The sequence below is a fragment of the Echinops telfairi genome, unplaced genomic scaffold, assembly GCF_000313985.2.
Source record: "Echinops telfairi isolate 266 unplaced genomic scaffold, ASM31398v2 ScPeMD7_2291;HRSCAF=2852, whole genome shotgun sequence".
Lineage (NCBI taxonomy): Eukaryota > Metazoa > Chordata > Mammalia > Afrosoricida > Tenrecidae > Echinops > Echinops telfairi.
The window spans coordinates 42,130,556-42,145,008 of NW_022106189.1; the positions used below are offsets into that span (position 1 = coordinate 42,130,556).

The 14,453-nt window shown below is 50.9% G+C and overlaps 1 protein-coding gene across 2 annotated transcripts in view; it reads right to left on the reverse strand.

The window, feature by feature from the left end:
• The window catches only part of CDYL2 (chromodomain Y like 2), an 89,908-nt gene that overhangs the window by 35,357 nt on the left and 40,098 nt on the right, over nt 1–14,453 (reverse strand). Inside the window, exons 2-3 of one of the 2 annotated variants that reach the window (XM_045293709.1) lie at nt 8,055–8,652; nt 7,766–7,903 (exon numbers count right to left, since the gene is read on the reverse strand). In XM_045293709.1, the coding sequence (XP_045149644.1) occupies nt 7,766–7,903; nt 8,055–8,652 (736 nt within the window). The remainder of the gene's footprint in view (nt 1–7,765; nt 7,904–8,054; nt 8,653–14,453) is intronic. The other variant, XM_045293710.1, reaches the window with a different exon arrangement.

The window sequence follows — 14,453 nt, forward strand, 5'->3', positions numbered from 1 at the left end:
CAGGTTGCTCTCAGTCGGACGGGCTGCTCTTCAATCCCACACTGGCACTTTCCACCCAGCACGGTGGCCAAGTTGGACAGGTCTTAACATCCCCACATAAGAAGGTTTCCTATTCACTCAATGGGTACAAGTTACTTACTTGCCCCACTTAGAAAGAACAAAACATCAAAACCCCACAGCGTCCTTGGCTACTCCAAGTCTGGAAAACCACTCGATTTCTGGAAATCCAGGTCGGTCAGAGGGTGCTGTGGCCTCGTAGCTGGGGTTTGAAGATGGTCGGGAGAACAACCAGGCTCAGGGAATGGATCCTGGAGTTAACAAGAGGGGGGCCATCAAGCGCACGGAATTTCTGGATGTTCAGTGACTCACCAGGCGTCTGTAGGCCACTGCCTTTGACTCTCAAGACTGTCTAGAGATAGCTAAGCCACTTCCTGAGTCAAGCTGGGTACCTTGACAAGTTGTGGTGATCCCGAAGGTCGTGAACTAGGTCAAGCTGGGGGCAAGAACCAGAAGGCTGCGGAGCAGCCACAATTTGAGGAAGTATTAAGAGAACAGTTGCAAGCCCAGGAAGATCCTTCACGGATTTCCAACCACATTCTCTTCTGGGAGTTTGTGCTACTATTTTCCCTCGCCCCTCCCTCCTTCTCCTGGTCTACATTGGAAATCTAGGAACCTCATCCCAGGAGCCGGGAGGATTCCTTCTCTGTTTGGGATCAAAGAGAAATAGATGGTCTCTTCTAGAATGTTCCACAAGCTTGTCTGGGAGACCACCTAGGTTTCTGTTCCTTTTCCTCTGGCTTTTTATGAGCGCTTTTAAAGGACTGATTCCATTTCCTTAATAGTCATTGCTCTGCTCAGATTCCTGCTCAGAGTCCTGCTTGAGTCTGCCTTGGTAAGTTGGTAGATTTCTAGGAATCTGACCATTGTATCCAAGTCTTCAAATTGGTTGCCAGAGAGTGAGCTATAGCATCCCAGACATAGAAGGAACGGTTCCATCCTCCAGCAGGAAGTGACGCATGTGAGTCGTGACATAGATACTGCTCCACCAGCCCTCCTGCCTCCCATTCAGGGGTGTGGGGTGTGTGTGTGTGTGTGTGTGTGTGTGTGTGTGAGAGAGAGAGAGAGAGAGAGAGAGAGAGAGAGAGAGAGAGAGAGAGAGAGAGAGAGAGAGAGAGATATCAGGGCTGACGGTTGCCTTTCACTATGGGAGGCCAGGTGATCCACAGATTTAAAGGGCCAGGTCCAGGGTTGAACTGCCTGGATTTCTCCCCGACTAATACCTGAGCTACTTGTAACCTTGGTCTCCGACGCTGAAAACTGGGCAGCGTAAGTGCAGCCACTTCTCAAGCTGAAGAACAAAGACTTCTCATGACTGCTGACCGCATCCCAGGAAGACCTTTGCCGAGGCCGCAGCCTCACCCTATGGAAGTCCCTTGACCCTAAAACTTTCTACAAACCATCTCACAAACACTTAACTTACAAAGTCTCCTAAATACAAACTCAGGGTCCCAAGTAAAAGAGCTTCAACATCCCCATCACATCAACTGGCCCTCTGCCCTTTTTCTCTCCATTATTGAGTTGCTTATCAATTTAGTACAGTGGGCCTTACCATGCGACCACTGGACCACCCACCACCACCACCGCCACCACTGCCACTACTACCACCACCACCTCCACCACCACCTGGGAGCTTGTGAGAAGAGCAAACTCTTAAGATTCCAATCCACACACCCTGAGTCGGGAACGCTGGAGGGATGTTCTAAGGGGGAACCAAAAATGAAAGTCGTGTCAAAGGACTGTGTAGGAAGAGATAAGCACTGTGAAAATGAAAGTTGAGTTCATGAGAAACTGACATGGTAAACAAAGAGCCAGCGTGGCTGGTTTCAGTGGGATGACTCGTCCTCCGGTGGGCATGCACGGACTCACACCATGTCCGGGATGCCTCGCCTGTGGGAGTGGCGAGTGTTGAGGTGCAAGGAATGTGATCCCCAAATATAAGATCACCAAGAGCACACGGACTATAGGGTCAGTACCACCATCCCATCGCGCATCGAACGACCCTTTCACAGGGGTCGCCTAAGACCATCGGCAAGCACATTACCGATGGTCTTAGGAACCAAGACACCGCTCCTCTATCCATCTCCAGGCGGGTCCACCTACATGCTGATACGCCCACATACAAGTACCCAGCATAATGACTTCATCACGCCAACCCATCACATACACCCAGAACAAATACAGGTGTGTGGGACAGGGTTGGCACCATAATGTAATTATGCAGACCAGTCATATGTGTAGAGAGCTGCTGCTGTGTTGAAAGCAGCTACTCTGTTAAAAGCAGTTACTGTGTTGAAAGCGGCAGTATTGGAGGTAAAATGACACTTCATGAATTATAATTACTGGGTAAATGTAAAATCATGTACTGTAAAGTCATCAACTACTGCAAAAAAAACCAAACGGTACCATGGGAACTTAATCTGGATACTGACTGGTCTTTTTATATTCAGCTGTAATTATGTTCAATTTGTAACAATGAAAATACATCCTGCATCTCAGATATTTACATTACGAGTCATAACAGTAGCAAAATGACAGTGATGAAGTAGCAATGAAAGTAATTTCATGTAAGTAAGGTCATGACCACATGAGGAACTGCATGAAAGGTCACAACATCAGGAAGGTTGAGAACCGCTGGCTTAGAGTGAGAGGCTTCCTCCAATCCCGGATGATGTTCCCAGAGACTAAGGGCTCTTTTGAAGCTGTGGAGTGTCAGCACCTTGGCTCAGATAGATAAGAGAGCGCTACACCCAGCTCTCCTGGTTGGGAACATGGGCGGGGTTGGTCAACTGATGGCTTTTCTGGACTGATATGGCCGGTCCGGTGCACTGCAAACATGCCTGCTGAAAAGTAACCTAACTTGCTGTGCAAATCTGCAGTGAAAACACAGAACTGGCAACAGAAACAGGGGGAACTGGAGAGGCCTGGCAGAAATGCATCCACGTGGAGGTGAAATGATGCTGGGTTTGTAAGCTGGGCACGGGGCTGCTAACCATAAGGTCATTGGTTCAAACCCACCAGCCACTCCACGGGAGAAAGGTGGAGCCTAGCCTAAGTTAACCCACCAGCCACTCAGTGGGGAGGAACGAGGAGGCTGCCTGCTCCCATAAAGACTTACAGACTTGGAAATTCGAGGCACAGTCACTCTGGGTTGGAATCAACTTAATGGCCATGAGGAGTGGAAGTGAATCTTTGAGGAAGAGAAAGGACTCCAGGTGTGAGGTTTGAAGGGCCATGCTGTCTTCCTATGTGTGAGCTTAAAACCCAAGGAATTGCGGTGGATCAGCCAACCGATGGGTTTCTGCACTACCTTTTGCAACCAAAGGCACCCGCAGGGGGTGCCGTCTAAACCCAGGGCTGTTAAAACCTAGCATTTGAAAGGCATCGCCCCAACACCCTGCCCCTTGGGATTCCAATTCACTTGGCTAGGGGAGGATCTCATTTTTAACAAGCTCCTCGGGGGATACAGAGGCAGATGGCCCCCCGACCACAAAGCCGTTCCTCATGACATGAGAAGACTCGGAGAGAAGGGTGTTGCTGAGCCTCGGCGTCCACTTCACAGTTGCTGCCGGAGGGAGCAGGTGGGGGGTTGGGGTGGGATACGCAGTCTGAAACCACAGGCCCGGCCACCAGGGTCCTGATTTAGCATCTGCTCCCACACCACAGAGAGCAAGGAAGTCGGCAGTGAGTAACGCGTTATATAAGTAGCTTTTCTGTATGCAGAACCTTAATTCACCAAAGAGATGTTGAAACCATATAAAAAGCAACAGCCCACCCCCCAAACAAATGCTGCACAAGCAAGACAAGGATCTCCCCACCCACCTCCGCCAGGCCCTGGGGGCCTCATGTCAGGCTCCCTGTCCCCCACAAGGTCTGGAACCTGCAGTCCAGAGCTGGTAACCATTAGAGAGGGGCAGGAGCCGGGATGGGTGTGAGGAGGGCATTGCTGGGCTCAAGTGGGTGTGGCCATTTGTCTCATCATGCTTGCTCTCTGGCTGACCATATACATGCTATGAATCTCCCCATCTTCAACTCTGGCCCCTGGCTGGAAAGTCCTAGAGCCCCCAAGCCCCCTCTGTCTCGTATCTTGTCCAAGAACTCTTCACCCTGGCAGGGACTCCATGTCTTCTGCCCACTTCCCTCAAGACCTGGGTCATAAGACAGTTCTACCTAGAGTGTTGGACCAGATGTCAGGAGAGACCAGTCCCTGGCGAAGAGCATCAGGCTTGGTCAAGTGGAGGGGCAGCGAAAAAGAGGAAGACCCTCGATGAGATGGAAGGACCCGGTGGCTGCAACAACTGGCTGAAGATAGGAACGGTTGTGAGGATGGTGCAGGACTAGGCAGTGTCTCAAGCTTCCGTTGCACACAGGGTGGCTATGGGTCCGAGCGGGCTTAATGACACCTAACCACAAGCTAGGGTGTTCGAAGCTAACAGTGGCCAAGAGCAGAAAAGGCAGGCATGGCAATGGCAGCACCTGTGGGTGACAGCCAGGTGACTTCCTTCCACTGAACCAGCCTTCAGGAGTCTTCTCAGCAGGGAGCTACAGGCAAACCCTGCCCCCAGTCCCCACCCCAGGCACAAGTCCTTGATGTTCTTTTAATGATTCTATTCCCAGCCCCTAGCACAGTGACTAAGCCTTAGCAGGGGACTCAAGAGCATCAGATTGGCACATGCAGGGGCGGATCACCTGATAAGCAAGGTAAGCATGGGCTTACTTGTGCTTACTTATTAGTCTGTCATGAACAGCCTCACAGGCGGGGAGACCCACATTTCGTATGTGAAACACCCTCGTACGTGTGGTGAAAACCGGGTCTGTAGGCTTTGGTTCCAGGGGAATCGGTTGTGGGGCTGGGAGAGATGCTGACGGCAGCCAGACCTTGACACAGAATCTGGGATGTGGTGGGGAAAGTGGGAAATTGTTCACCGCTGATGAGCAAGTGGGAAAGTGGGAAATGGTTCACCGCACTTACCTTGCTGACTGGGTATCCCAGCACTGGGCTCGTGGTGGGAAAGGTCAACAGCCACCCCTGTTTTGCCGGGGAGCATTTCTCAAAAGGCACAGGAGACACCTGGGGTGCTAACTGAAGACCTACTTTCCAGACTCCACCCACCATTCAGTAGGCCAGGCTGTGAGAGCCCTGCCCTTTCAGCCAGGTGCCAGGTGCAACCCAAGAAGAACAATGAAGGATAATGAAAGTTCCGTGGACCGCCAAAAGAACAGCTAAACCTGTCTTGGAAGAAGGACAGCTGGGATGATCCTTCGAAACCAGGATGTGGAGACTTCCGCCCACAAGCTTGGGGCAGGCATGTGGTCAGGAAGGACCCAGCCCCAGAAAAGGACATCATGCTTGGTAAAGCAGAGCGACGGTGAAAACGAGGAAGGCTCTAGAACAACATGGACAGACGCAGGAGCTACAACCATGGCTCACACAGAACAATGGTGCAGCCAGCGCAGGACTGGACAGTATTTCGTTCTGTTGTGCCTAGGGGCGCTATGGGTCGGGACTGACTCCCTGGCAGCTAACAACAACAGGTGAGGCTTGCATGAGTACTGGCTGAAGCTCACTGCCGAGTGTGCCAGGGGTACTTCCTAGACACTGTTCAATGGAGAATGATTAAGCAGAAGGGCCTGTTTTGGATAACCCAACACAAGCTGGTGGCTTCCTCTTCTCTAGCCATGCATGAGCCCAAGGGGGGAGAGAAGGGCATTGCTGGCGGGGAGATGGGAAAAGCAGAGAGCCAAGGGCAACATGTGGGAGTTTACAAGGCAAACATCTCCACCAACAGATGGACGGGTCAACAAAGAGAAGCCATCGAGAGAAGGGAAGCCCTGGCACACAGTTACAACATGGACGGAATCACTTAGTCCCCAGAGGACAAGCATATGCCGTATCTAGAACCCAGAAGCCCACCGCCATCCGCCCAATTCCCAATGCACAGCCACTCCGTAGACAGAATAGAACTGCTCCCCCCCGCCTCTCCCAGGGCATTCAGCATTGCAATCCTAGGGGAGCAGGCTGCCCCATCTTTCTCCTGCAATCTATGGAATATCTAGAGCGGACAACTATTAAGAGGCCAGGGCTCACTCTCGGCTGCCAGGGGCAGGTGGAAAGGAAAGGGACAGGCAGATTTGGGGCTGGGGGTTAGGGGGAGACACTGTGCTTCTGTGAAGGGTGTTGGGAAAGTATGGAAATGGGCAATGGAGACAGTTGCACAACTTGAGGGAAGCAATTCATGCAGCACGTTGAAACAGCACATGCGCAGTTTGCACATGTTAGCGTGAAAGAAAGGGGTTCCCACTGCCTCTGTCCGTCCGCCTCACCATGGATATGCCTCACCATGTCCCCTAGCTGATCATGGCTTGGGGTGGGGTGGGGGTTGTCCGTGCCTGAACTATTCTACAAGTCTGGCTTCCTCCCACTCGCTGCAGGCTGCCGGTCGGTCACATCCTCCCCAGGCCTCCCCCACGGGCCCCCTTCCTCCTGGGCAGTCAGAGTGCAGACTCTCTTGCCACCGACACTCCCGGAGGAGCGCCAAGCCAGGGAGTGTGTCTGCGGCCGTCAGCTGTCACGGAAATATCAGGCCCAGGATGTTGACGCCAGCTCTCATTGACACAAGCTCACTTCTTCCTCACGAGAGGGGGAAAACAAACAGCGGCTACATATGTTCGCAGGCTCAGTCATGTCAGCATCAGGGATCCCCAGACAGAAACGGGCTTCAATCTGGGGCCCCGGCTGCTAAATCGGTCCTGTTTGGGTGACGTTCCTCTCTCTGGAGAAAGAGGAGCCTCGAAGCAGATTGCGCCCATCCTTGGGCAAGTCTCTCGATGCAGCCTGATCCCAGCATGCCTCACTCCCTCTGACATCACCAGCATGGGCCATGAATCCCTCTGTATCACCCCAGGTGTGTCTGTCAGCTCCCCAGCCTGCCCTGCATGCCAGCCCCCAGTTAGGGTCCCAAACCCTGGGCTCCTAGCTGGGATCTATGGCTGCTCCACGTGGATAAGGGAGCGAGGGGTGGGGAGTGGAAGTGTCTGACAAATAAGGGCATACGTATGCCTGGCAGAGGAGACCTGGTGGCGTACTGCTTATACTACGAACCGCTCTGTGGGAGAAAGACAAGGCTCTTTCCTCCTCTAACAGTGACGTCTCGGAGACTCACAGGGGACACTTCCACCCTGTCCTACAGGGCTGCTCTGAGTGGCATCGACTCCATGGTAGTGAGTTGGGGTGTTTTTTGGTATACCTGGTGTGTTCAAACAACCTGGCGGGCTCAGGTCACAAGGGCTCAGTCAGGGAGCAGGGTGGCCAGGAGGAACTATCAGGCTTAGGAGTCTGAACAACCATGTCTCCTTGGGGCCTTAGGACACAATAGGGACTCAGCCTGCAACCCAGGATTGTAGAGAAAGACGCGCAAAAAGAACCTATGCAGGGGGGCGGAGGCAGCTATGTGGTACCTGGTGGAAGCATGTGGCCAGACCAGCATCCCCACCAGAGATGAAAGGGAGAGAGCTCTGGCCAATGGCCTGGCTTGGATAATTCCAGGTCAGAATTGAGTTGGGGAGGAGGAGCAGACCCCAAATGCAGACCCTGGGTCTCTGGCCTGCACCCCTGGGGGGGCAGGGAGGGTTTGGAGATCGGGGCATGGAGCCTCGTGGTGCTAGTGGTGGGAGCATGCAGCTGACCCTGGGGCTCTAGGGCGGTTACCATGGCTCTGAATGTCTTGAGGTGCAGTCAGGAATTTCGGACTCAGGACAGAGCTCGGCGAGTGCATCAGTGGCTTGGCCTCCCCACATGCAAAGGTGTCTGTCCCCAATGTGGGCACATGACCAAGCCCACCTGGCCCTAGGTGAGAGAGACGAAGGGAGAATTACTGGCTGGCTAGGTGGTGGGAGGCGGGGTGGGGGTGGGGAGGTGTCACACACATTTCCCTCAGCAGTGCACCAAAGTCACCATCCGCTATGACCAAAACCCAAGAGAAGGAAAAGCCACCTACCCAGCCCGTTCTCAGCAAGGGCGGCATGGTTCACGTCACAGTCGCCCACGTCCTGCTCACCCACGTGGTCGTTCAGATCCAAGCCGGGCTCGTGGGACCCGTTCCCAAAGGGCTGCTCATCCTTCTCGGAGCCAGCGTCCCCGTTTTCCACGCTGTGGTGGTGGGGCTTCTTCAGCGGCATGATCTGCAGACCGCTGGGGGTAGTCCTGTAAGACACGGTCTTGGTGGCCCTGTCGGCTCCCGCGGGGGGCTTCGTGGAGTGCCCTTTCTTCGGCTTGGGCAGGGAGGGGTTGATCCGCTTCCGTTTATGGGAAGCCCCTTTGCTCTTGGCCGCTTCTGAAGGTCTGTGGGCGAGCTTGTCCACCAAAGGCCCTCGGCTGTCTCGGAGGAGTTTGGAGGCGCTGGGCTGCTGCTTTCCCGACTTGAGCCGCTTGTCCTTGGGCACATGCAGCCCGTTGAACTCGTCAATGAACTCCTCGCAGTGCAGCAGGTGGTGTTCCGGCTCCCACGTGTCCTCCGTGCTCCCGTATCCTTTCCATCGGATCAGGTACTCCCATTTCCCTTTCTTGTTCTTCCGCTTGTCTACAATCCTTTCCACCTGGAGTGGGAGATGGGAGAAGCCAGAGAGAAGGGAGAGGGTAGAGGGGGAGAGAAGGAAGGAGAACATCAGTCCCAGGCATTAAGACCAACACCGAGCCCCCAGCACAGGGAACCTTCTGATGCCTGAATCAGCCCTTCCGGGAGCGGCTCAGGAAGGCTGGTTGATTGTAGGGGTTCAATGAACTGAACTGAAAGCACATGGTCGCTTCCCCTGAAAGCGAGCGGCGCCATACCCAACTCGTATCAGCCCCCGTCTGGCCTCCTCTGGTTCGAAATCACACTGCACACTCTGACCCAAGGTCTTCCTTCTTTTCCTTCCACCGAGATGGAATCGGACGTCAACAGACCAGCCTGGTGTGGGATTTCCCATGCACACTTCGCAGCAGCCGCCAGAGAAGAGGAAGAGGAAGACAAGGGGAAACAGAGGGAGGAGCAGCAGCATCGACTGGGCACTGACTAAGCCAGATCTCTGCTAACACCGCCGCATCACCTCACTGATCGCCAGGAGCCTTTATGGAGCCTGCGGAAGGCAGGCACTGAATTCTAAGGACTCAGTATCCATGTTCTCGTTTCCTCGTCTTCCAACCACATCCCAATGCGGAAGCTATTTCCTCCGTCCCCGCTGGCAGTGGGCGAGCAAGGGCTCAGAGAGATTCTGAACTCAATTCCAATGCTGGGCAGGGCAGCGTTAGGAGTTCCACCCTGGCTCTCGTAATCGCCAGTTGTCTCTCTCTAGTCTCTTCACTCCCTTTCTCCCTTTCCCAACGCATGAACATTCCTGGCTGATCCCACAGGATGTGAACCGACAAGGTCCAATGCTTGCTTTCAGCCCCGCCCCCGGCAGGCCATGTGGACCCCTCACTCTTCTGCATTAATTCATTGGTTCAAATAGCACCAGGCTAATCATCAATCCTATCCCCGCCCCCCCTGCCTGCTATACTGTCCATACTGGCATCAAAATTGACAGGAGCTCCGAACCCAGGCTTGCCAAAGATTTGCCAAACCCGTGGAGGAATGGGGCTGGATAGAGAGGCTGGGGGGTCCTGGCACATGCCTTGATCTCTGCAAGGAAGATTCAAGGCCAATAAGGAATAAAAGCGGTAGTTGTCCACGCCTGGTGTCTGCCCATGCTTACATCAGAGCGGCCTCCTTAGACAGAAGCGTAGCTCGTTCCCCTGACACGGAACCCCCAACCCATGTCCACGATAACCTCTCATGCTCCATTCCTCCCAAGGCCTTGGGGGGTGAAAGGGCACAGAGATGTGCCATCGCCACTGCCTGGAATGCGACGTCCTGATGGTGCAGACACGGGTGGTTTCTGGTTTAGAACACGGTGATCGCTTCAGCTGTCCTAGTTGTGAGGACAAAAGGTGTTTCCTATCCCGTCCTGTGCAGCCACACGGGGGAAATGGCTGTCAGACCCAAGAAACGCGCTCAGACCCACCCGTGTGAATCATGGTGGTCTCCTGGGGAGAATCTGGTTGGAGGTGGGGGCTGGGGGGGTGGGCTCTGGACCACCCAATTAATGAGGAGAATCAATGCGACATCATTTCACACCCACCAGGATAGCTAGAAATATGCAAGCCAGCAAACAAATGGATAGTAACAAGTGTAGGCAAGGTGGTGGGGAACGTGGTCCTCCCAAGCACATCCAATGGGAAGGTCAAATAGTACAGCCACTGTGGGAGCATTCTGGCAGTGGTGCTTCACAACATCAAACTTACAACTACCATAGGAGTCCTTCCTAGCTGGACCAGACGGATGCTCACAGCAGCACCAGTCATCACAGCTGGACAAGAGAACCAGGTCAAATGCAAGTCAACGGATGCATGGAGAAACAAGATGGGATGCACCCACACAACGGACGTTGTTCTTCAGACACAAGAAAGACATGGGATTTTTTTAAAACAGTGACAGTGGCACATAATCCACTTGTCCTATAACTGAACAGTTCAATCTCATCGAGAAGAGTTGTCCAATCATTACCACAATCAATTTTCACACATTGTCTTCTTCCTTGTACTCGCTGTTATTAGCTCTCCATTTCCTTCCAATTTCCCCTGCCATACCCCCAAGCAAGGAGGCATTGGCGCATGCTGCAACTTGGGTGCATCTCTGAACGCGTGCTAAGGGAAGACAGGCAGATGGAAAGTCCCACATGATCACCAAGCATCAACGGTGACACAAAAGACAATGGCCTCCTTATGAAATATCCAGAACCAGCCAATCCACAGAGACAGAAAGTGGACTGGTCATTGCCAGGATCCAGCGGAAGTGGGGAGTAGAAAGTGATGACTTAAGAGATGGAAGAAATTCTTCAGGCATGATGGGGAAGTGGTGAAGCTAGAGAGATCACACAGCGGTATGACTACACTAAGACTTTCTTCTTCTTTAAATCCCACTGCTGTGGAGCGGATTCTAACACACAGTCACGCTGCAGAGCAGACCAGACCGACCCCAGAGGGTTTCTCAGGCGGTTGTCCCTACAGAAGCACACTGCCACATGTTTCCCCTGCACAGAGGGTGCTGGGCTAGAGCAATTGACCCTCTGGTTGGCAGCTGAGTGCTGAACCAGAACACCTACCATGATGGAATGTATGTTATATGAGGAGACTTCAAAAGTTTATAGAAAAATGGAAAGGCCCCTCATCTAAATCTCACTTCAATGTTTTATAAAAGATGAGGCGGGCCAGGAGGAATTCCCACAACCACTCTATTGGAAAATACCAAAGCTAGCATCACCTCTTTGATCGAGAACTACAAATAACAATGAGGAACAATATCATCGTCACAGGACATAGCTATAAAAATGCCTAAAGGAGACTGGAACATGATCGCAGAATGAAACACTCCCAGTCAAATCAAACCACACACATGATTTACTGCCAGACACGTTTGGACACCATTTGTGTGTGGTATTTGCGAAGACGACCGAAAAAGATGACCTTGGGCTTAAAAAGAGAGAGAAGTACAGGATGGAATGAGAAGCATTAAGTTGTGAAGGAAGCTGAAATGAAAGATGACTCATTTACATTTTAAAAAAAAGTTCTAAGGAAACCAAAATTTAAAAAGCAAAGTAACGAAATTCCCTACTGGAACCAGGAGGAGAGAGAACCAAGATGCGGAAAATCACATCAGCGGTCGACCACACTCTTGAAAAGCTGTCCCGGAGTGGAGGGAACGTGCACGGGGATTTTAAAGGAATGGGAAGGGCAAGAAGGAAAGGCAGCTAGGAGTTCAAGGAGATTCGACCAATGTAAGAGCGGCAGAGAGAAGCATCACCACAGACGGGCACGTCCATCAAGGCCTAAGATTACACGTCCCGTAGGAGATTACACGTTCCCTACGTCCGAAGGCTTCCCTCAAAAGAAAGGCTCAGAATGGAGGAGAGGTCAGGCCGAGAAGATGTCACCCTTGTTTCTCTTTACAAAACCTCTTAATACAAATAAACCAATACATACACTCTCATCCTCACACCCCAACGCTCCAGCAACCAAAATGGTAGGAACAAAACTCAGACGGCTTCAGAAGGCACGGTGAAGATTATGTTACAAGGCACAGGCAATATAGACGGTATAGATGGTAATAATGACAAAAGGGGGTTGGTACAGACAGGGAGTGTCTATACCAGGGAGTCTATAGACAGTGAGTGTCTTGTTTGTTACCAATACACACTTTGCCCTAGAAGTTATAAATACAAGTACTTAAATGAACTATTCGTGGTAACCACTAAGAAGAACTATTCATGGTAACTATTCACTGTACATACGTGTGTATACAAACATATATATATATATATATATATATAAGAAAGAAGGGAATGAAGATGGCTCACTGATGGATTTAAAAGTATGATCCTAGTATTATGCTGTTTATATCAGACACACCTTAAACCCAATGACACAAAGGGGCTGGAAGTGAAAAGATAAAGACTACATATATGTTACACAAATAATAGCCAGAAGAGAGCTGGGGTAGGAATCTAATCAGATAAAGCAGACTTTGTAACAAAATCAGAAGAGATAAAGAGCCATAATACAGTGATAAAAGAAAGAAATTGTTAGAAGTACACAACCCACCCAAAGTGACTCAAGAGGAAACAGAAAGTCTCAATAAGCCCACCACAAGTGAGGAGACGGATTCGGTGGTCAAAACCCTCCCAGCAACAACCAAAGTCTTGGTTCTATGCCTTACACCACACAATATACAAATTCAAGGACATAACTATACAGCAAAACCCCCCAAAATCTCAGAAGAATTAGCAGGGGCTCCTCTGTCAGGCCTAGCTTTATTATATTACTATCTCTAATATAGTAAGAGAAGCGCACACTATGAAAGACAAAATGGAGCCTCCGAAAAATTAAAAGCATTTGTCCATCGAGAGAGTTCACCAAAAAGGCGAAAAGACAAGCTACCAACTGGGAGAATATCTTCGGAAACCATATATCCAAGAATCTAAACCAAAATATAGAGATGTTTCAGCAACCCAACAACAACAAATCGCTCCATCATCAAATGAACAAAGAACTTGAGTAAGATATTTCGCCAAAGAGAATATTCACATGGCTGCCAAACACATGAAAAGTGTTCAGCATCATTAGCCAACAGAGAGACGCAAATGTAAACCACAACAGGACGCCACTGCACTCCCACTCGGATGGGTGACTGAGGCGGTGTCCCTTTCTGTTGTACACATGGTCACTACCAGCCGACTTGATGGCACACCTAACAGCAGCAGCCGGATGGTTAAGAGGAACAACAAAACAAAGAACGGCTAATTGAGTATAATAGCAAATGTTGGTGATGGTGTGGGGAAACCGGCATCCCTGCTGGTCGGAATGCCAACGAGTACAACTGTCATGGGAAGCAGTGTGGGGATTCCTTCACAAACTCAATCCCCAGCTACACCCACTGCCACCAAGTCAGGGCTGGCTCCTAGGGGACCCTCGGTGAGTTTCCAAGACGGTTACTGTTTACAGGAGTAGAAAGCCCAGCCTTTCTCCTGAAGAGCTGTTGGTGGTTTTCAACCGCCGACCATGCGGATCGCAGCCTAACGCGTAACCACTACATTACCAGGGCTTCTAGACTCAAGAAATGTGAAATCAGAAACTCAGAAGGAGGCTTGTACACCCATGTTCAATACAGCCCTACTCACAATAGCCCAAAGTTGGAAGCAACCTACAGGACCATCCGCAGATGAGGGGGAACAAAATGAGGCACATACACACCCACAAAGGAACAGTGTTCAGCCAGTCGGAGAAAGAAGATTCACTATGTGTTACACGATGGGTGGAGCTTGACGACATTATGCTGAGAAAAATCCACAAATCACAAAAGGGAGATTATTTCAGGACCTCAATTATATCAAAAGATAAGAAGAGGCGAATGTCTAGAGACTGGACTTTATTGATGAGAGGGAGGTGGAAGTGGAGGTTATCATTAGAGGAAATATTATAGCAATGATCAAGGGTACACTTGCAGAGCTGATAACCAATGCAGTACCCAGAGCAAAGTCTTAATTACTGCAACGATGATAAAATTGAAAGAAATTTAAATTAAGTCTCCAATGATTTCCTATACTTATAATGCAGAAGTAGACGACTGAAATATAACCGTGTTGCTTTCAAATGTCAGGTTAAGATAATACAGGAAGTGGTTTTAGATGAAAGAGGGCCAAAACTTACGGTATGAGATTCACGGTATGATGGCTACAAAAGCTTACGGTTCTGTATGTGTACTTTAAAAACAGAGCTCTTTATCTTAGAGAGAGGGCAATTGGTCCATAAAGAGGCTGTGTTG